The sequence below is a fragment of the Apus apus genome, chromosome 17, assembly GCF_020740795.1.
Source record: "Apus apus isolate bApuApu2 chromosome 17, bApuApu2.pri.cur, whole genome shotgun sequence".
NCBI classification, from domain to species: Eukaryota; Metazoa; Chordata; class Aves; order Apodiformes; family Apodidae; genus Apus; species Apus apus.
Window position 1 is genome coordinate 5,925,388 of NC_067298.1, and position 20,739 is coordinate 5,946,126.

Sequence of the window (20,739 nt, forward strand, 5' to 3'; positions counted from 1 at the left end):
TCTGTGGAAGTGTGTATTTAGAATTACACTGGGAAATAAGCTGGATGTTTGTGCAAAGCCTTCCTGGTAACTCCTAGTGTCCCCTTCAGTTCTGGCAGAGTGTTATTGTTGCTGCTTCAACACTTGGCTTGTATGAATGTTTATGGGTGCTGTTGTAGGAAGGTCTTCTGATTCATGTTTTACAAATGAGTTTTCTCCTGGTTTAGGACACAGTAAGAAAGGGTAGTTCCACTTGTACTGGTTCATTGCCAGAACTGTACCCCTCTGCAGCCAGGGAAGCTGTGGTACTGGTCTTTCCTGAAGAGATGGTTACAGGTAGTAGCATATGGAACATCTCCAGCCTGTTGGTTTGGATCTAGTCAGCATTAAGAGAACCCAAATTCTACTGCTAAGTGCCAGCAGAGCAGCTTGAGTATATCTAGCTCTTTGTTTTGTTCCATTTCCTAGGGCAATCAGAATGTTATGTTGGATGTAACTGGATCTTTTGTCAATGTTTGGATAAATCCTTTTGCCTCCATGTGCAGCGCTGCAGCCTGAAGGCAAGGGCTGTGGGACTCCAGGCTCTCCAGGTGCTGTGGGCACAGTTTATCTGAATTAACATCTGGCTCTGCACTGTTGGGTCAGTGATAAACAGGGGATGAGAAAACAGCTGGCTGAAAGTGACAAGCATGAGGACACCTTCCTAGCCTCACTCTTTTAAGAATGCAAATGCATTTTGAATTAACTGTTAGTTTTTCCATAAGAATGGAAACCCTTGCTGACCAGGCAGAATGCTCTGTGACGGAATTTCTTGGTATTGGAGAGTTTTAAGGTAAATGTGTAAAACGGCAACATACAGGTTTTAGGGGAAACTTTGTATATCAGAGAGTTAGGTAGATGAGTAATATTCCTGCTGGCAGTTGCTGAAAACAGGCTGAATAAGCCAAAAGACCGTTGTATTGCAATGGAGCACAGATTTACAGTAGGTCCTGGAAGCTCCTAGGAAAACACCTGAGTCACTTGGTGTCCTTGTTTCAGCTTTTCCACAGAAACTGCCTTTTTTCTAAGCTCTTCTACAGCCTGTGCTTTCCTGTTCAGGCATCTTGTTCCTGATGTTGGAATCTGGCTTGCAGGGAAACCAAGCAGCCCTGGTGGTGTTAAAGTCAAGTTGTGTAAGTCAAGCTCCTGCCTGAGGGAGCAGATGGCTCCAGTTCTGTGGGTGATTCTCACTTGTTTTATCTTTTTCTTTCCCCTTTCAGCAACCAACGTACGTTCAGGCCCTGTTTGATTTTGATCCCCAGGAGGAAGGAGAGCTGGGCTTCCGTCGCGGAGACTTTATCCAAGTCCTTGACAATTCTGACCCCAACTGGTGGAAGGGAGCCTGCCACGGACAGACGGGCATGTTTCCACGCAATTATGTGACCCCAGTGAACCGGAACATCTAGAGAGAAATATTAGAGATTATTTAAAGAAACCAGAGAAACAGTAAATACACATACAGAGCCTAACTGCAGCCAGTGACCTAAAAATCACACGGCGATAAAACCCGAGTCACCTTCCACCCTGAGGTGATCCTCCTTCACTCAGTACGGAACTTCAGGGGCTGGGGGGGGAAGAGTTGAACTTACACACCAAAACTTATCTTTAAAAAAGGAAAAAAAAAAAAAGAGAGAGAGAAAAAAAAAGAAAATAACGAATTTCCTCAGCTGCTCCTGGGTTACCCCCTTTCATTCACTCTTCTTGTTTCCCCCTCCTCCTCTGTCCATCAGTGCATGAAGTTTTAATGCCATATAAAGTCCTAGCCATGCAGTTAAAGGAAAAGGGAGAAACTCTGCTGGTATTTTCTCTCTCTGCAAACGGTCTTCATTTGACATGAAGGGACATGAGAGAAGAACCAAATCCACAGTCCTGCCTTTAGAAAAAAAAAAAAAAAATCATCAGTCTCTGCTATTGCCTTCAACATTCAGCTCTTCTTGCCTGGGAAAGATGAGGTGTTAATCTAATTTTTGTTGTCTCTTCTCCTTTGGCACTTTCTTCTGAAGCTCAGCAACTTCCAAGCAGGGGAAGGGAGAAGAGTTGTGTGGCTTTTTGTTTTGTTCTTGGTTTGTTTTGTTTTTTTCTTTTGAGTCACAGAGCTGCTTTGAGAAACTCCAACCTACAACTGAAGTCTGATCATGCTGTGCTGGCAGCTTTTTTGTTTTTTTTCTTAAAGGTGTACGGTTGAGCACATTCTGTAATTTTTTTCCATAGTGCCTTTCCCTTATTTTCTTTTTTATTATTTTTTAAGTTAAAAGGACAGTCCAGAGCTTTTCAGAAGGTTTTTTGTTGTTTGGTTTTTTTTTTCTGCTTATGTGTAAATAAATACTTTTGGGGGAAGGGTGTAAAGGAGGGTGGTTTTGTTAACGGACATTTGAGAAAAATCTACAAACTGAGATGGAGCTTTAATCTTAGGATTTGTCTTACTGTTCAACTTTCCTTATTCCAAGGAAACTAAGATCAAGGCATTCAAGTGGCAGCTTAGGCTGCTCAGAGGTGGGGAGCTGCAACCAGGAGCCTCAGAAGTAAGAGAAAGGGGGAAGTTATGACCAAGGAAAATGAGGAAAAGACTATTTTGGGGAGGGAGGGTTAAGGGGGGGGAATTTGAGAAATAATCGCCCTGAGATGTCCTTAAAATGTACATTCCTTTGATGGAAAACCTTATAATGCAGAGAAACCTCAAGAAATAGTGCTTGAAAAAACAAAACTTTATGCTATTAGTGAATGTTTCTACGTGATGCATGTAATCAGCCTGTCTCTTTGGCCTGGATAGGGAATATTTGCAGTCGTGTTGCTCTTGAAAAGTGGGGTTGGCATCACTGTTCTCCAGTTTCTCCTCCCTCCTCAGGTCAGTGTTACTGTTGAAGTAGATTCCCCCCCTCTCCCCATTCACAGCAGGCTGTGTGATGACTGTAATCCCCACCCCACACCATGATGCCGTTCATTGTGGCCGTGTGCTCCTCCACCAGAGCAGTGTGACCTTAAATTGGATGGAAAGGAAAGCAATCAAGCCACACTGCTCTCTGTGCCAATCTTCAGTTGCATTAATTTTTCCTTTTGATACCCACTTGGCTGGGTCCCTCCACCCCACCAACGAATCCAGAAACTGCAGTGGAGATCTCCTCCTGCCCTGCCTAAGCCTGGGCAATCTTTTGTTGGAGGGTGCCTTTTTTTCTACTAAGTGTTACAAATGTTTTACTCCTGAGATGGACTCTGCCTTACACTTTAATTTTCCAGCAGATGAAAGAGAGAGCTATCCTGTAGAGTATTACTTTCTCCCCCTCTCCTTGCTAGCTGTCACTCACTTTCTTCCTTCTTTGTAAAGTGATTGGAAAAGGAATCTATGGCATTCTACACCTGGACCATTTGATTGTTTCCTTGTTTTGGGATTGGTGTATATCATGCAGCCTTGCAGACATATGTCTTGTGTGTGTATATATCTTAAAAAAAAAAAAAAATCAGTGTTTAAATAAAAAAGGCCTATGTACTTAATCCTTTAACTCTGCAGCAGCATTTGGTAGATAGTAATTAACTGTGAATAATAAATATACATTGAATTCTTCACTTGAGCATCTGTCTGTTCTTTCAGTTGACTGACCGAGCTAATTTATAGGAGATTAAATTGCTCTGGGAGGGAAGAGCTGCAAGGTGTGCTCTGGTCTGAAGTGCTCAGGCTCTTTAGCATCATTGCTCTATCTCTGCACACTTGGGTGAGTTCATTGCTTTTCCAAGCTAAGTCAGTGGAGAGCACGCGTGGCATTGTGGATAGTGAGGAGGGGGAAAGGAATGATCATGTTCCTTCCAGGTTTGAAGAACGTATCTATCAGCTGAATGGGAGGGTGGCGCTTGCTGGGTTTTTTAAAGGTTTTTCCTAACTGCTCAAGTGCCCCTGTAATGTCATAAGGAGCCAGTGATGGAGAACAGACCAGTTACTTCTGGTGTCTTGCTGGAGGACAGAGGGGAAGATGGGCTTGGGTGAGCACAGCAGCTGTGGCTCCGACTGTCGTGGGAGCTCTTGTTCTGCCAGGTGAGCACCTTGCAGATGGTTTTCACTTTCGTTGCCTGAAAGAGAGCTGCTCGGTTGTGCTGACACGGTGTGTGGCAGGAGCTGCCAGTCTGGGCTCTGCAGCTCCTCAGCCTTCGCTTGCATGAGGAAAGTGCCTGTAAATGTTGTATGTTTTAATATATGATGGGGAAAGGCCCACATGAGGGTTTGGGTTGGTTTGTAACAATTGTTCTTAGTTATGCTCACATACAACTGTGCTCAAGGACTCCGTGGCTGCTCTGAAATGCCGGCGTTAGCGTTTTATTTTCCATTCGTGCCGGTCAAGCCCGCACAGCAGTGACTTGCAGTGTGGTTTGGGGCTCTTGGCTGTTTTGTAATGCTGCAGCAGAACGTGTTCCTGAAAATCGTGTGCTGCCTGGACATCGGGTGCCTCCTGAAAAGTTCTTTAAAAAAAAATCTCCCGTTGTGCTTTTGGAGAGGGAAGAAAAACGCTGCTGCTTGTGTGGGGCGGGCAGCCCGGGCTCCGGACTACATTTCCCGGCAGCCCCCGCGGCGCGCAGGCGCAGAGCGGCGGGGCGGGGAGCGGGGCGAGCGGCGCTGGGCCTCGGGCAGCCCCTCCCGGGCCTCGGGCAGCCCCCCCGGGCCTCGGGCAGCCCCTCCCGGGCCTCGGGCAGCCCCCCCGGCCCGACCCCTGCGGGTTGGCTCCGTATCCTGCTCCGGTGCTGGCTATGGGCTGGGCCGCGGGGCTGTGGGGAGAGGGGAGGCGGCTGAGGGGCGTGTGGGGGGGGTATGGATGGCGGTGAGGGGGGATGTGTGGCCCTTGGGGTGAGGAAGGGGTTGTGGGTGAGAAGGGGGGTCTGTGGGGTGAGGGGAGGCCTCGGGAGGGAGGGGGTTGTGGGATGAGGCTGTGGAGCCTTGGTGTGGAAAGGAGCGGGGAGGGCTCGTTGCCTGGAAAGGACTCACTGTGGCCCCTGTCCCCCCGCCCAGGCTGCAGGGACACCGGGCAGGCATGGTCGGCTATGACCCTGAGGCCAACTGCGTCTCCACGCTGGAAGCAGCTGCAGCAGGATCAGCATCCGGCTTGGTCACTCGGGTCCTGATCAGCCCCTTGGATGTCCTCAAGATCCGCTTTCAGGTACCTTCCTCGTGGCGTGCTTGGGACAGGGGGGTGAAGGAGCCTGTGACAGAGCAGAGCTCCTGGTGGCCTGGATGAACAGGTCACTTGTGTAACCGAAGAGCACTAAATCTGCTGTCAGCCCCCACCTACAATGTATGCAGGTTATGCAAGGTAGTAGGGTATCTATCTTATGTCCACCACTTCTGTTTATATAACTTAACTTGTGTGTTTGAGTAGGATCTTGTGTTTTTCATAGTTTGTTCTCTTTCTCTGTTTTTCTGAATGGTCTCTGCTATCTCACTGAATTTCACCATCGTTCCTACTTATTCTCTTTGAGCTGCATGTTTTAATTATTTTAGAGCCCTACCTAAATATAACACCCCAGTCAGTTCTAGGTGTGAGTCTGTGGGAAGGCAGAATGCCACCTCTTAGCATTGGTTGGCTGTTGGGGTTGTGAATTCCTGAATTGGGCACTTGAACTTTGTTGAAATGTGATGTGGAATTGAAAATATTTTTCTGATTTGCTCCAGCTTCAGGTTGAGCAGCTCTCCTCCAGGAACCCAGGGGCTAAGTATCATGGCATCCTGCAAGCTGTCCAGCGCATCTTTCAGGAAGAGGGGTTGGCAGCCTTCTGGAAGGGCCATGTTCCTGCTCAGTTCCTTTCAGTTGGCTATGGAGCTGTTCAGGTAAGGTGACCAGACATCAGCTGGGCCCATCTTACATACGTGGGACTTGGCTTTGCTCCTTGTTAGACTGTTTGCATGGGGAGATGCAGAAAGGGTCCAGGTTTAAACTGTATTGTTGTAAGCCTGCTCCAGTCTCAAATTTGTTGTATAATGATGATGTACAATTCCTAAGTTAATATTCCTGAGCTTGCTGAACACCTGTCTGGCCAGCCTGGAGCACAGGTAGAGCAAACAGTTCTGTCTGTATCTCGTGTAATACACAAGCCCTGTTTGTTCCTGGCACTTGGCTTAGCTGTTCATGTTCCAAGCCTGTGGAGTTTTTTTTCCTTTTGTTCATGCTGTCCTAGCAGCTTGTTAGAAAAAGAACAGTGAAGCTGATGATGGTGTTTTATACAGCATCATTATACTTAATTTGTAAATATTAACAGCATGAGCACTGGTTGAAAGAGTATTGGGCAGCGTAGCTGTAATGTAGCAAATGCTATTTAGGACACACAGAGCATTCAAAGGGGTTTTTCACAATTCTTAATGCAAGATTTAGCAGAAGTGTCAAGAGATCAGAACATCCCAAGCATTCTCTGAGCTGCTCTGATTTTTACAAGGTGTTCTTGGAGGACAAACTCCAACAGGTTGCAAGTCACGAAGGACCTTTCAAGGACAGAGAGAGAAGGTGGTTACGAGCAGTGGGTGGAGCTCTTTTGCTGAAATGAGAGAGGAGTGGGGAGATGGTGTCAGTGACAGGGACTGACTCCTTGCCCTGTGTGTGTTTGTTCCTGTCAGTTCATGGCGTTTGAGAGCCTGACCAAGCTGGTGCACCACGTCACCTCCTTCAGCGCCCGCGACTCCTTTGTGCACTTCATCTGTGGGGGCCTGGCTGCCTGCACAGCCACTGTTGCAGTCCAGCCTGTTGACACCCTGCGCACCCGCTTTGCTGCTCAGGGTGAGCCCAAGGTATGGCGCAGGATTCCTGGTTGGAATTGCCATCCACAGCAGTGTCAGTATTTCATGTGGATAAGTACAGGAGGTTTGAAAAGTACGTCAGAGTCTGTGGGTTCACATAAAGGAACAGGTGCTGTTGTTGGGTCATGTTTGCACTGTTGCCAGGTTATCCTCTGTGCTGTTGACACAGCTTCTCTAATTACATTTTGCTGCTGCTCCTCCTTGTGTTTGACTCCTGACAGGTGATCCAGAAAGGCAAAACTGTCCTTAACAGGATAACTCAATTTTCATTTCAGCTGTTGGCCATTTGCAGAATGCACTCCCCAGTCTGTCAAACATTGTGTGTTTGAAACTTCCCACTTCCACAGAGTCATGCTTAGATAGTGCTGGGGGTGACACTTGAAACCAGTCACCTTTCACCTGCCTTTCATGTTCTTGTTTATGCAAGAATTGGTTGCCATGTTAATTAGGTCTGTAATAGCTAGACTCATGTAGGTTTGTATCAGACACATTTCTGGTTTTTGTCTCAGGCCGTAGCTCTGTTCACTGCTTCTTCTCCTCAGAAGTACAGCTTGGATGAAGGATAAATGTCAGCCAGGCCTTACACTGCAGAGCTAATGGTCCTTCAGTCACTTGTGGGTTTAGTTTCTCAGCTGACTTCCAGGGCTTAGCTGACAATGCTGTGTGAAAGTGTGCAAAATCATTTAGTTCACCACTTTGTGCTGGAAATCAGTCAGTTGTATTTTGTGCAGTGGGAGATGCTCATCACTGGGAAGTAACCTGACCTTTGGTTTGCTGTTTTTATGCCTATTTAATTAAAATCAGCCTCTTCTTTATTGCCTAGATCTATCGCAGCCTTCGCCATGCGGTGGTGACCATGTACCAGACAGAAGGGCCTCGGACTTTCTACAGAGGTTTGACCCCCACAATCGTTGCCATCTTTCCAAATGCTGGTCTCCAGTTCTCCTCCTACAACATCCTGCAGCAGTTTTCTGAATGGGTGATTCCAGCTGAAGGAAAGAAAGGAGGTAGGCACCTGAGTGGTGGCTGCAATCTGGAGAGAAACAGAGGATGAAGACTCGTTTGGGAGCCTGACACTAGCTCAGTTTTCTGTCCTTTCACTCTTTTCAAGGCAACATCTGAGAAGTGTCTCAATTTCCCATTTCTTATTGGCCTCAGTTCTTGGGGAAAAGTGATTTTTAACTTGCCTCTCGTGATCTTTAATGAGAACTCCCTGCTAATCCTCTTTTTTTCTCTCCTCTTTCTACTTCTCAGGCAATGTTAAAAACCTTGTTTGTGGGAGCTGTGCTGGAATCATCAGCAAAACCCTCACTTACCCTTTTGACGTGGTCAAAAAACGACTGCAAGTGGGTGGCTTTGAGCATGCCCGGGCAGCCTTTGGGCAGGTGAGAAATGTTAGAATGGACTGATTTTCATGAGTATGGATTTGCATCAAGACAATCCAGAGCCAATCAACACCACAGTGTGGTGATAATTCATCAGGGGTACCTGCTGTGTTCGTATTTGGGTTGGGATGTCTGGGGAACTTCTCGGAGCTGAGCATTTGTCTTGCTTAATAATGGGAATATCTGCAGGAATAAACTGGGTTCATTTGATGACATTGTCCAGCAGTGCTCTGACTTCTCATCCATCTCCATCAGGTTCTCTGAGCTGGGGATGAGTCAGCCAGGCAAAGGGGTTTTGATTTACTTTACTTTTCTAGTTGCAACTTGGTATTTATTTGTGATTCAGGACCAAGTTACTATCAGAGGGTGACACTAGCTTTGTGCTGGGATTTCCTGTCAGGATCCTCTTCTATAATTAATATTTTGATGCAAGGAATGGCCACCAGGTATTCAGCATGTCTCTTTTGTACAGAACATCCTGAAATTCAAAGCAAATTAAATACTGATGGGTTTTAGCACCCTCCTTGCTACCTTGAAGTACACAGTGAGACAAGTACATGTCTTTCAAGGAACCATTTCTTCTTTGTTTTGTGTAAAGTGTGGAAATTTTCTTTTTCCTTCTAATTGTTTGGATCTGAGAAGCAAATCAGTCATGAAATTCTGGGATAGGAATTCCAAGTCTTGACCCATTGCATTGTATCCTTTTCCTCTTCCAGCAAGAAGTACAGAATTTGATTTTTAATATTGATGTGTCACGAGATGTTAAACCTTCCCAGTGTGACACAGTGACAGGCAGGCAGCTGATTTAGAGACTAATTTAGAGTGATTGGGGTGGAAAACAGTAGCAGCACAATCTGAAATAATTACTTCACAAACTTGTACTGTAAATAATACACACTGTTGTAGCATAAAGATTTTACAGGCTTTCAGTTGGAATGATTCACATAAGCCATTGCTGGTGGCTTTTCCTCTGCCCCACTCTCTGCAAACTGACTCTCTGAAGTTTTCAGCTGTGTTGATAGCCAGGAAAGTATCTCCAGGCTGCATGTCTAGGTTGGGTTTTTCTTACTTAACCTCTCTGCTCTTTCTCTCCCAGGTACGGGTGTACAGGGGTCTCCTGGACTGTGTAAGGCAGATGATGCGAGAGGAGGGCCCAGGTGGATTCTTTAAGGGCCTTTCACCCAGCTTGCTGAAGGCTGCTGTCTCTACTGGTCTTGTCTTCTTCTGGTATGAGCTGTTCTGCAGCCTCCTGTGTGCCCTGAAGAACACAGATAACGCTGGGAGGAAGGCAGGTTGAGAGGGGCATGTGTATGGCTACCTGGTGTTCTCCTGGAGGAGGGAAGACTGATGGCTTTGCTCTGTCCTGAGCATCTTGGAAACGTCAGAGCTCCCAGAGCTCCACCAGCCTGTAGGAAATCACCTCCTGGGATCATGCAGAAAGAGAAGGCGACCGTGGTTCTGAAGACACAGAAATGCTTTGCTGGGAGCTGTTCAACTGAGCACTTCTGTTTTCTGTCTCCTCCATATCAGCACACATTTAGTGGGGGGAGTGAGAAATCAAGCAGACAAGTAACTAGCAGAGATTGTGCTCTGAAAAGGCACCCGATAAAGTGGGTGAATTCCTGTGCTTGCTCTGGATCAGGGTTAAGGATCCTGGCGCAGCTAGTGCTGCTTAACCAACAAACACCACTGCCTGTCGCTGCGTCCGCACAGCTTTATTTCCCTGCTCTGTCACCTGCTGTTTGCACAGCTCTTTTCTTTCTGCATGTTGCACAGGTAGCTCTGTCCTGCTGTTCTGAAGTCAGTTAAAACCTCTTTGGTGTTCACAGACTGTTGGATTTCCTTTCCTTTGCTGCCAGCTTCTGCTGCTTCATTACCACTGGCTGGCTGCACACTCTCAGCCATCTTAAACACAGAATCTTCTAGTGGCTCATGCTGACTCAAACTTTTTCTTTCACTCTGGAGAAATTGATTGTATCCTAAGTGCACATTTCTCTTCCTGCTTGTCTTGCCATACACCTCTTAGGTTTTTGCACTGCCTCAGTCACACTTTTCACAAGTAGACCTGCTGGTTAGGAGCCCCACTGTAAGGGGATTCAACGCACAAGCCCAGTTCTTACTTCAGGGTTTTTTTTAATGCAGTGAGTAAACAAATGCTGTAGAGAGTTTTAGAAATACTTAGTCCAAGCTGGAATAATGAAGGAAAAGTCCTGTGGAAACTAGTCTTTTATTTTTTTTAATACCACCTTTGAATGTTTCTAGCAAGTATTGCTGTAGTAGCCTCAAAACATTTCTGAACCTCAGTCCTGCAGTGGTGCTGACAGATGTAAATGTTTTGACAAGATTAGCTGAATTGGGAGGACTGAACATCAAATCAGAATTGGTTGGCTTTGCATGGTGTTTGACAAGAAAAGGATGATGTCCAGTTAGAGCTGGACAAGGGTTTTTCTGGAGTTTCAAAGCCTTTATGAAAGGTAAAAAAAACCCAAAACAGCCAACAAAGAGCTCTGATTTATGTGACAGGGGAAAAGAGGAAAAGAACTTTCTTCCCCCTCTTTTATTCTTTGTTTTTTCAAGCTGAGCAGGGTGTGGTAGGACCAGTGAGTGGAAGGCTGACTTCCAAGGAAGAGCTGCTGTGATACAAAAACACGTTAGTCATCTGGCAAGTGGTGGATAGGGCAGAGCACTGATGTGATTTAGAGGGTGGTTTGATGGTTCTTCTCTTAAAGCAGAGCTTTTCATGGCTCTTCTGCAACATTCAGGGTGTTAATCCCAAGTGGCCTGGCCAAATTCCAGTGTGACCAATTCCATTCTGTTGACGCAACTTCTGGTGATTTTGAGCATATCAGCACTGCTCACTTACCCTGAACTATTGTGAGAGGCTGTTTTTAAAGAGCAGCTGTTTTCACTGGTAGCTGAGGTATCTAGAGAGATTCCTTGCAAGCCCAGGCCAAAGAACTTTGTGTCTGCTGTGGTTTGAGATCTGGGAGTGCAAAGTGACTGGTTCACTGCAGGTGACTTGGAGAGCTACATAAAATTAAATCCACTGAGCAATGTCAGGCTAATACATGAGCCTCAAGGAGGGAGTGTTAGCTGCATGTACTCTAAAAAATGGGCAGTTTTGCTCTAGAGGAGAAAATGCAAAGAATGTGGAACAAAGTTTCTCAAAGTGCCTCAGTCCTATTGGCGTTTTCCAGTGTTATTTAAGCTTTTTCTGAGATTCCCTCAAAATCTTCCTAACAGTATTTTTTCTTTGTTTATTGTTCACCTGTTCTTGGAAAGATGTCATAACCACTAATGAACTTAGTGACATCCTGCTGAGGGAGAGAAACATCTCGTTTCCAAACAGACACAAACAGGTTGGGATTGTTACTGTATTTGGGCTGCTGGTAGAGAGGAATGCCGTCATGGTTAGCAGAGACAGGACTGGCCACAGCAGAAAATTTTCTGTGCTAGCCTTGGCTTCCACAGGAAATTGGGACTCATCTCACCTGTCTAAACATCACAAGACTCTTGTTTTCCACTTTATGTCAAAGAGCTGCTGTTAAACTGCACAAAATAGGGGGAAACAGGCTAGGAACTTGTCAGTGGGAATGGCAACCTCTGGAGTAGGGGGTGAGTTGCTTTGCTTCTCTCAGGGCTAAAGAAGAGAAAACTCTGCTAAGAGGATGTTTCTTGATGTGGAGCTTGAGGTGATTCAGGCAAGTGGCTCCTGCACAGAGAGGGCAGCAGTGGAGACTGTAGAGCAGCTTTTCCTCTCTGGGATAGTTTTTTTTTCCTTCACTCTGCATTCCATAGGCTTGCCTCCACCCAACAGATGGCAGAGTTGGAGTTTCAGTTGTGCCAGTCTGGCCCAGGCTGTGGAAGAGGCACTCCCTGGTCAGAGGGCTCTGGCACATGCCTTTGGGCTGTTAGTAATAAATGTTACAGGCCCCTAAAGGCTCTTGGTCTTGTGCTGAGAGAAGGAGAAAGAAGTGACAACTTCAATTGTATGATAGTAAAAGTTGCATCTAACAGTTGCTTCACCTCTCACCTCTGGTCAACAGCATCTGTATCTCAGAAATTTCCAGTGTGCACTTTGATAAGTGGGAGTCTCTGCTGGGGAGAGGACTATAACAGGAAAACTGGTTTCTCCTTGGGGATGAGACTGTTTTGGTGCAAAGCATGAGGTCTTATTTCTGATGCTACTCTGGCAAAACACAAGTTGTTTGAAGTGGAATTTCCCAGAATTAGAGGAGCAGGAGGTGGGAGAGATCTGCGCTCATGTTGTTCTCCCATGTGCTGGGACAGATTTCCTCTTGGAAGCTCATACACCAGTTCAGTTTCAAGTGACAACACAGTGAGTGACTTGCTGGGAGACTGCGCCAGAGTTTGCCCCTAGGGAGGGCTGGGATTTCACTCTGGTGTAATCCTGTCAGCAGGGATTTGCGTCGCCTGAAATTCACCTCACAAGCCGCTCAGCAGTTGCGTTTGTTTTCTTCTAGTGCCTTTCATCATCAGAACATCCAAAAGCACTTCAGCAGGTTAAGTGTTGAAGGCAAGTTGCACTGTGGTTGTTAGGGGATCCACCATTGCTTGTAACTGCCCTCAGACAGGAGAACGTGCAAGTTCTGTGGTGAACCCACTGATTTCTGCAGCGCCGGCTTCCTAGGACAGTCCTCAGGATGCTCATCTGGAGCTGCACAGCTTCATTTTTGAAAATAAATGAATGTTTTACAGTCTGACATGGAATGGATTGTATTTAGGTTGGGTTTCAGTTTCTCTTGTGATGTAGAACTGTCATTCTCTGCTGCGTTTTGCTGTGTTGCCCGAGTGGATCTTTTGCAGCTGCTGTCTGAAAGCGCCCGAGCAGAATGCGCACAACGTGGGCCTGCCTTTGAGAGAAGGTACATTAAATACTTTGTTATGTTCATGTCTGGTTGCAGTTGGTTTATTCCTTTCCTCCCAGTGCATACGCTCTGCTGGACACCCCAGGGCTGCCCTGGCTCTCCTGCTGCCCGAAAGGGAGGATAATCAGAGCACAGAGTGTGAGGAGGCAGGAGCCATCTGGGTTTTCTCATCCGTGGCTCCTGGGTGCTCCTCAGCAGCAGGCAGGGCTGTCCCATCCCCTCTGCAGTACCCGGGGATACTTTGCCAATCTGGTGAGGGGGTTTGTGCAGCCCTGTCCCACGGCTGTGCCTGGAGGGACCAGGCGGTCCCGAGTCACAAACCCGTCCGTGGTGGAGTTCAGGCATTGTTTGTATCTAGCCAGGCCACACAGCGCGGCAGAGAATGTTCCCGGGCCGCTCATTGTGTGTTTCCCGAGGCTGGTCTCTGGTTTCAGCAGCCTGGCTGCTTTGCTCTAGCTGCTGTGAAGGCTTCAACCCATGAGGCGCCTTCCCCTCTGAAATGTTTAGGAGTTTAGAGAGAAACCGTGAAGTATGTCATACCTCGCTCAGCTTTTGTTGCAGTGATTTGGTTTAGTGCATCTCCCCTTTCCTGATTTTTATTCTTTTTTCCCCCTACCCATTTTTCATGCTGCTCGGTTGCAGCCTGCCCTGGCCAGGAGGGGAGAGCGGATTAAACGCGATTTTCGCCCAGGGAGAGGCAGCGCGGCGCAGCTCTCGCTGAGGGAGCCCCGAGGGGGGAACCGGAGCGGAGCGGTAAGTGCTGCCTTCAAACCTCCGGGCGCGGGGAAAGCGGGGAGGGGACCGCGGAGCAGCCGGGAGGGAAAGTGGGGAAGGGACCGCGGAGCAGCTGGGAGTGCTCAGATGCAGGTGGGGATGCCCTGGGGAGCCGGGAGGCAGCGGGTCGTGCCCGGGGGGACGCCCGGGGCGGCGGGGGCAGCCGCCGGGGCCCTGCCCGCTGCTCGCAGGCGGTGGCGCTGCCGCTGGTCTCCCGCCCCGTCCCGGCCCGTCCCTCCCCCGGCTCGGCCGAGGAAATGACCTAAGAGGAAACCTGGGCCGTGCCGGGAGGGAGCGGGGCCGGGGTGGCGGGGTCTGGGACGCTCCGGCCATGCCCCGACGGCCAGAAGACCCAGCGGGGGCGGCCGGCAGGTCGGTGGGGCTGCGCCCGGCTCCCCCTGCCCTGTCCGGGGGGACGGGGGGCTGGTTTTCTCCGGGGTCTGCCTCTCCCTCCAGTCCTGGGGGCCATTCGGCTTGTGCGGGAGCGGCTCCCCCGTGGGGTTGGGGCGAGGCAGCAGCGGGGGGTCCCCGGGGGCTCCCCGGGGGCTCCGGTGGCCCAGGTGCCCCGCGCAGGAGGCAGTTCGGTGCTGGGGCTTCCACCTGCTGCTCGGTGGTTTGGGACGGGGCTCCCGGACATCTGGTAGTGCCCCTCGGGCGGTGACGGGTGTATGCTGAGGGCGGCAGAGGAGACTCGCTGCTCTTTCTCCCTCCTTTTGGGGTGGCCGGGCACGTCCAGCCCGTCCCACCAGGCGTGTCCCCCGTCGGGCTGGGCGCTGCCACACAAGCATCGGCAGATCGAGGATGCAAACCACGGCCGTTCCCGGGACTGCTCGTCTAGTGGGGACCACTTGCAGAGGAGTAGTTGGTACCCACAGGTGATGCTGTGCCTGGTGTCACCCACTGCCACTTCAGGCAAGGTGACACGGCAGCAGGGTCTCTGGTGCAGACGAGGCCTGGCTGGTTTCACGCTCATGCGCTGTGGTTTGCTCTGGGCAGGGTTGTTTGGCACAGCACTTCAAAGCAGCCCTGCCTGTCCCTGGGGAGCCCTGGGGAAGGATGCTCCGGGTCTGGGTGGTGACGGCAGAGACGCTGCCAGACGAGCTCGGGCGCTTCCTGCTTGGCTGTGCGGCACTGAGCTCTCACCGGGTTCCTTCCACACGGTGATGCTGCTGGTGGGACACGGACGGGGCTGCTGGTGAGCTGGGGCTGCTGCTCTGCTGCTCTGGCAGTGCAGAATGGTGTGAGTGCAGAGGGAGAGGGCCGGTGCAGGAAGAGGAGAGGTCGGGTGGGAAGGCGTTTGCCAACCAGACAGCACGGAGGGCATCCAGCTGCTTGTGAATCCATCTGGGAAAGAAACCTCTGTGCAGGTCTCAGGGCAGGTAACCCTGTGCAGGTGAGAGATTTGGCTGTGAGAGCAGTGTGAGCAGGTTGTCACCCCCATGGGACAGGGTCTGTCCGAGGTCTCGCAGGGAGGGCAGGGCCAGAGCAGGGCTCCTCTCTCTGCTCTGAGTTACTACGTGTTGTGCCGTGGCTTCGAGGCGTGTCCGTGGGGTCGGGCTGCCTGTGAGATGTGTCCCACTGCCTCTGAAGGGCAGTGCGTCTTCAGCTTTAATCCGGGTAGGGACCTGTTTGCAGAGAGGGGTGAGTAATGGCCCAGGAATTTCGACAAGCTGGCAAAAACTCATTTGGCCAATTGCCTTCTGCTTGTGCTGCGGGTCTGGCCAGCCCGGCATTTTGCACCCAGCAGATCATCTCATGTGCCTGTCAAAGAAAGCCCTTCCTCTCTGTGCCATGTGTATCCTCCTGCTGTGTTTGATGTATCATGAAGCAGAAGAAAATTAACCAAGAGACTATTTAGAAGCACCATAAGTACTGCAGAGAGCTCTGCTTGACTGCAGGGAGGTGAGACAGGAGTTGTTGTTGCTGGGGACTTGGCTGTGTCTTGCTGGGAGCTTGAGGGAGCCTGGCTCTGGCACAGGAGAGGTGCTCTGTTCTTTCTGGTGAGCATGTGTTGGATGCTTAGGTGCTGGTTTGATTCTTCCCAGGCTTTTATGTGAAACCAGCTCAACTGGTGTTTCGAAGGCACAAGAGAACAGCTGTGTGGGGTGCTCCTGTGTCTGTTTCTCTGTGATACAGCCACAGGAAAGTCTTCTAAGCAGAGATGGGTACAGTTTGGGGCTGCCTTGGTGTGCTCTCTGCTTTGAACCTGCAGGCTAAAACTTGTTTTTCCTGTCAGAAAAATGTAAAGGTTCTGAAGATTCAGTCCTGTTGTAGACTGGTGGGAAGCAAGGCTTAAAAAGATGTGGGTGTGAGGCTTTGCTCAGCTCTAGGGCTGGAGCTGGGGGCCCTAATAACAAAGGAGTTTCCTTGGGGTGGGAAGCTGTCAGGGTAACAGTCTGTGCTGCACTAGATGGGATTTGCCAAATGGTGAGGTGAAGATCTGTCTCTCTGTCCAACTAAGCTCTGTGTGCTCTTTCCCCAGGGACTGTCACTAGCCCATCCATTGCCCTGACTCCTGCCCTTGGAGGAAGCCAGTCATGGGGGAAACGGGCAAAGAAGAGTATAAAATACAGTCATTTGACAGCGAGACTCAGAAGCTGCTGAAAACAGCACTCAAAGGTTAGAGGTTAGCTCCTCTGCCCTGTGCAGCTAAGTGTAGAAAATGCTGTTTGGGTGCCTGTGTGCCATTCAGTGAATCTTCTCCAGGAAGGTCTTTGCTCCCTATATCTTCTTCTCCCATCTCCCCAGTCTTTGATGGTGCAGCTGCTCAAACTCAGCTCCTGGTTCTCATCCTTGTAGTTTTCCCTGGTTTTGGTTGATCTTCCTCTCCTGCTCTAATGCAGCATCTCTCCTCAGACTTGGCCTCTCCCCCCTCTCTCAGTGCTTAGTTCCCACTCTCTGTTCCTGTTCTCTGCCCCTCCCTGCTGCTGGGCCATCTTGTCCTCCTGGCCCCCAAGGCCTCCTTCTCACCTTCATGTTTCTATTTGAAGCCCAGCAGGACTTGACACATTTAGTTCCTGCTAACCTATGTTTGAAGCAGAACTGGCATTTCAGATTGAGATCAGCTTCTTGCTTCCTCATATTACTTGCTTTCCTCCATCATTTTCCCATTGTGATGGCTGTGTCTCCAGCCTGGGAGGACCATGCAACAGTTGGAGGTAGCATCTCCAAAGCTGTGCAAGAGGAGCTGGGGCTCTTGTTGTGGGAGTGGTATGAGTTTTCACACCATATGGTATAGTTGTACCAGGCCCCGTGCTGACCTTGCTTGCTTTCCAGGTACCTCAGAGCAAGCAGGGCCCAAAGGGTGCTATGTCCTGACAGTGTTTCTCCTCTCTGCAGACCCCACCAACGTGGACCTGGAGAAAGTGGCCAATATTATCGTGGACCAGTCCCTCAAAGACTGTGTGTTCAGCAAGGAGGCGGGACGCATCTGCTACACCATCATCCAGGTGAGAATTCATGCCTGGACAGCAAAACACTTCAGCTTTGTGGGTTGTCCCTAGGCTGGGCCAGGAGGGGCTTCACCCCAGCCCTGTGCCCTGACCTTCCTCTTCTGTCACTTGCCCCGAGCAGTGGCAGCATTCAGAGGAGCAGCTGGTGAGCACAGGCAGTTAGCTGCAGCTTTCTTGCCTCTCTGGGCAATCGCAGGAGGGTATCTGCATGGTCCTGCTTCTCTGCACTCCTCACACCCCTGTTTCATCCCTCCATCCTGACTTTGTGGGCTTGTAGGCAGAGAGCAAACAAGTCGGCCAGAGCGTCTTCCGGAGGAGCCTGCTGAACCGGCTGCAGCAGGAGTACAAGGACAGGGAGGAGCTGCGCACCCGCTCGCTCCAGGCCTGGATCTGCTACGTCACCTTCATCTGCAACATCTTCGACTACCTGAGGGTGAGGAGACAGAGCAGGACCACCTGGGTCCTGCTGCCTAGGAGGGCCAGAGGGCCTGGGTGTCCAGAGGCACCAAGGGGGTTGGATGGGAGTTGTACAGAGCCCCAGGGCTGTGGCTGGAACTGGTTCTTGGCATGAGGATGCTCCTGGGGTTGGTGCTACCAACAGGCAGGTGAACAGGCTTGGAGAGGCAGAGCCATCTCTGGGAGCAGTCAAAAAGTCTGAGCTTCTTCATTTTGTACTTGGTGTTTGAAATCCCCTGGTTTGCTTACTGCCAAAACTCCCAGATTTGAACAGGTTCAGTTGCTGTGAGGTCCCAGGGGGAATTTCGAGCCCACGTACTGATGGAGTTTGTCTCAAGCCTTTGCTGCAGTGTGGGTACTTGATGCCTGCTTGGAGTAAATGTAAACATTATGCAAGGGGAGCTGCAGGCAGGAAAAATGCTGTTGTAACAAGTTTATTTCCCATGACTACCTGCTTATATTTAAAAATAGATGTTTTTTACATAATTTGTTCAGCTTCTCTGGTTCTTGGAGACTCAAATGTCTGGTCTCCTACGTAAATCTCACCCATATGGCATTTGGCAGCAGAAGTAAATTCTGCACCCTTCTTTGAAGAGCAGCAAGGGAGCAAATGATCTTAAATAGATGCAGACTCCTCCCTTTCTGGCCCCAAGCTGATGATGGCTCCTGCCTCCTTACAGGTGAACAACATGCCCATGATGGCCCTGGTGAACCCTGTTTATGACTGTCTGTTCCGGCTGGCACAGCCCGACAGCCTGCGGAAGGAGGAAGAGGTGAGGGCAGGGAGGAGTTCCCTCACCTACCTGTTGTCCTGCCAGGGACCAGCAGGAGCACAGCCCAGGGGGGATGTGGTCTCCACATCCTGGAGCAGAGGAGGGAGAGCTGCCTCCTTGGTATGTGCTGGAGGGAGACCTGCTGGGCAGGAGGGTTTAGAGCCCAGAAGGAAGTGGGATGGAGGGGCTGGTTGTGACTCCCTTGCCCAGGCTGCACGTCCCCCTTGGGGCAGCTTTTCTCCCTCTTGCCCAGGTGTTGGCACTGGACACCCAGCAGCCCAGCTGTCCCTCGAAGCAGGGGCTGTCTGGTGTTCTGCAGGTTCACCTGCCATCATGTGAGAAAAACACAGATGACTCTTTCCCTGTTTTCTCAGAAATCAGCTGCTTTTCCAGCAGCCCTGGTTGCCAGACATCTGGAGGAGCAGCTGTCACACTCACCCGCAGAGACACCACAGCCCTGGGGGTGGTGGCAGAGAGCTGCAGTGTCCCTCGGTGTGCAGGGCAGCTGTGTCCCCTCAGGCCCTGGGATCTGCTGAGCTGCTTTCTGTAGCTGCCACCCACCTGCCCAGGCCTGCAGCACTGATCCTGTGCCAGACCCCCGAGGGCTGGAGAAGGCTCTTCTGGAGCTGGAGCTTTGCACATACTGGTGTGCAGCAACCTGCCTGGGGCATGACTGAGCCACCCCTCAGGGCTGGGGGTTCCTGTAAAATGCAGGTATCCTTGGATGGGCCCTTTGGGTTTTTTTACATCTTAGCACATCCCTCCCACCCCTGCAGCCCACTTGACTTTCCCCTCTTCTTCAAAGGCCCAGTTAGTGCCCGTTTCCTGCAAGTCACCAGACTTCCTAAGAGCTTTAGCACATGCTCCAAACAATTCCCTCTGCTATTGGAGACACCTCCTTGCTCTGACATTGACTTCAGCCTTACCATCCCCTTGTGCCTATCCTGGAAAAAATTATCATTTTTTCACCCATTGTGTGTGCATTTCATCTGGCAATTTTGTCTGAGGATCAGGAGAGTTCAGGATGTGCTTTTCCAGCCCTTTTAGCAGAAGAGACATTCAGCTTCTCCTGCCTCCTGGATCAGGACAGCTTGAGAGCAGCAGAGAACTGTTGCCTGTTGGAAAACCAGCACAGAGAGAACAGGATGTGCTGGTCCATCCGTGACTGATGAGATGAGCTCATCCAGAGGAGCTGAACCTCCCCATTATTCCTTTGTACTCAGCCACCTTCTTCTCTTCCTTCTGAAGGTGGACTGCCTGGTCCTGCAGCTCCACCGCATCGGCGAGCAGCTGGAGAAGATGAACTCCCAGAGGATGGATGAGCTCTTCTCCCTCCTCCGAGATGGTTTCCTTCTGCAGGAGGGACTCACCTCCTTGTCCCAGCTCCTGCTCCTGGAGATCATCGAGTTCCGGGCTGCCGAGTGGAAGATGACAGATGCTGCCCAGAAGTACTATTACAGTGAAGTGACAGACTAACCTCTGCACAGCAGAGGTGGAGAGGTGTCTCCAGCACTTTCACCAGCAGGCTTCAATACCAAGTTTGAATTTCTTTTCATATTCATGTTTTTCTAGCACTTCCTGTAAATAGGGTTTATACCATCTAGAGCCTCTGGGCATGTAACTGGTTGGGCTGCAACTGGTGCTGGCCTGGCTTTGGAGGTTTGGAGAGGTGGGAAGCACAGGGCACATTTACCCCAGCAAGTTCTTCCACTGGTTTTGTCTAATATTGGGCAAGGGAAGCTTCTAAGTCCAACCAGCATTTTACTTGAGTGTTAAGGAAAGCACAATTAAGGCTTGGGAGCATTTTTGTTTCCCCCAGGAGCCAGCAGCACTGCAGGAGGCAGAGGGGGAACCTTTCATAGCTCAGGTTGTTCCTGGTTTTCTGGGACACGTCACAGCAAACACGGTGGCCTCACAACAGCTCAACCAAGTGCTCTTTTTTCCCAGGTTCCTTCCAGCACACTGGCTGCACCTTCATGCAACACAGCCTTCCCCATGGGTCACAAGCCACCACTGGCTGCAGCAGGTCAGCTCCCTGAGCACAACCAGCTAGGAACAGGTTTTATAAGTTTTATACAATAACTGTCACATATTTTCAGAATTTAGTGAGTTTCAACTACACTACGTTTCTTGTAAGAACAGGAGAGGAAGAAGGGAAATAAAACAGCCTATTGAAGGATTTTTTTTCTAATAAAATTTTTCCACTAACATGTGCCCTGCTTTCTC

The 20,739-nt window shown here is 49.9% G+C and overlaps 3 protein-coding genes across 5 annotated transcripts in view; all 3 read left to right on the forward strand.

Moving 5' to 3' along the window:
- The window catches only part of GRB2 (growth factor receptor bound protein 2), a 46,214-nt gene extending 42,635 nt beyond the window's left edge, over positions 1–3,579 (forward strand). The window contains exon 6 of the mRNA XM_051634742.1: positions 1,239–3,579. Coding sequence (XP_051490702.1) covers positions 1,239–1,424 — 186 coding nt within the window. The 3' untranslated portion in view covers positions 1,425–3,579. The remainder of the gene's footprint in view (positions 1–1,238) is intronic.
- Positions 3,580–4,597: 1,018 nt separating this feature from the next.
- SLC25A19 (solute carrier family 25 member 19) lies at positions 4,598–13,081 on the forward strand. 2 transcript variants are annotated; one of them, XM_051634737.1, is made up of 7 exons: positions 4,598–4,740; positions 5,009–5,156; positions 5,669–5,824; positions 6,605–6,775; positions 7,608–7,791; positions 8,039–8,169; positions 9,266–13,081. In XM_051634737.1, exons 2-7 carry the CDS (start codon positions 5,031–5,033, stop codon positions 9,464–9,466), a joined length of 969 nt encoding a protein of 322 aa, XP_051490697.1. In that variant the 5' UTR covers positions 4,598–4,740; positions 5,009–5,030; the 3' UTR covers positions 9,467–13,081. The 2 variants fall into 2 exon arrangements, with proteins under 2 accessions (XP_051490697.1, XP_051490698.1); XM_051634738.1 differs by having other exon boundaries at positions 4,598–4,718.
- On the forward strand, positions 12,982–20,721 carry MIF4GD (MIF4G domain containing). 2 transcript variants are annotated; one of them, XM_051634741.1, is made up of 7 exons: positions 12,982–13,055; positions 13,701–13,811; positions 16,315–16,451; positions 17,172–17,281; positions 17,562–17,717; positions 18,421–18,513; positions 19,762–20,721. In XM_051634741.1, exons 3-7 carry the CDS (start codon positions 16,370–16,372, stop codon positions 19,987–19,989), a joined length of 669 nt encoding a protein of 222 aa, XP_051490701.1. In that variant the 5' UTR covers positions 12,982–13,055; positions 13,701–13,811; positions 16,315–16,369; the 3' UTR covers positions 19,990–20,721. The 2 variants fall into 2 exon arrangements, with proteins under 2 accessions (XP_051490701.1, XP_051490700.1); XM_051634740.1 differs by lacking the exons at positions 12,982–13,055; positions 13,701–13,811 and adding an exon at positions 14,097–14,204.
- Positions 20,722–20,739: the final 18 nt, after the last annotated feature.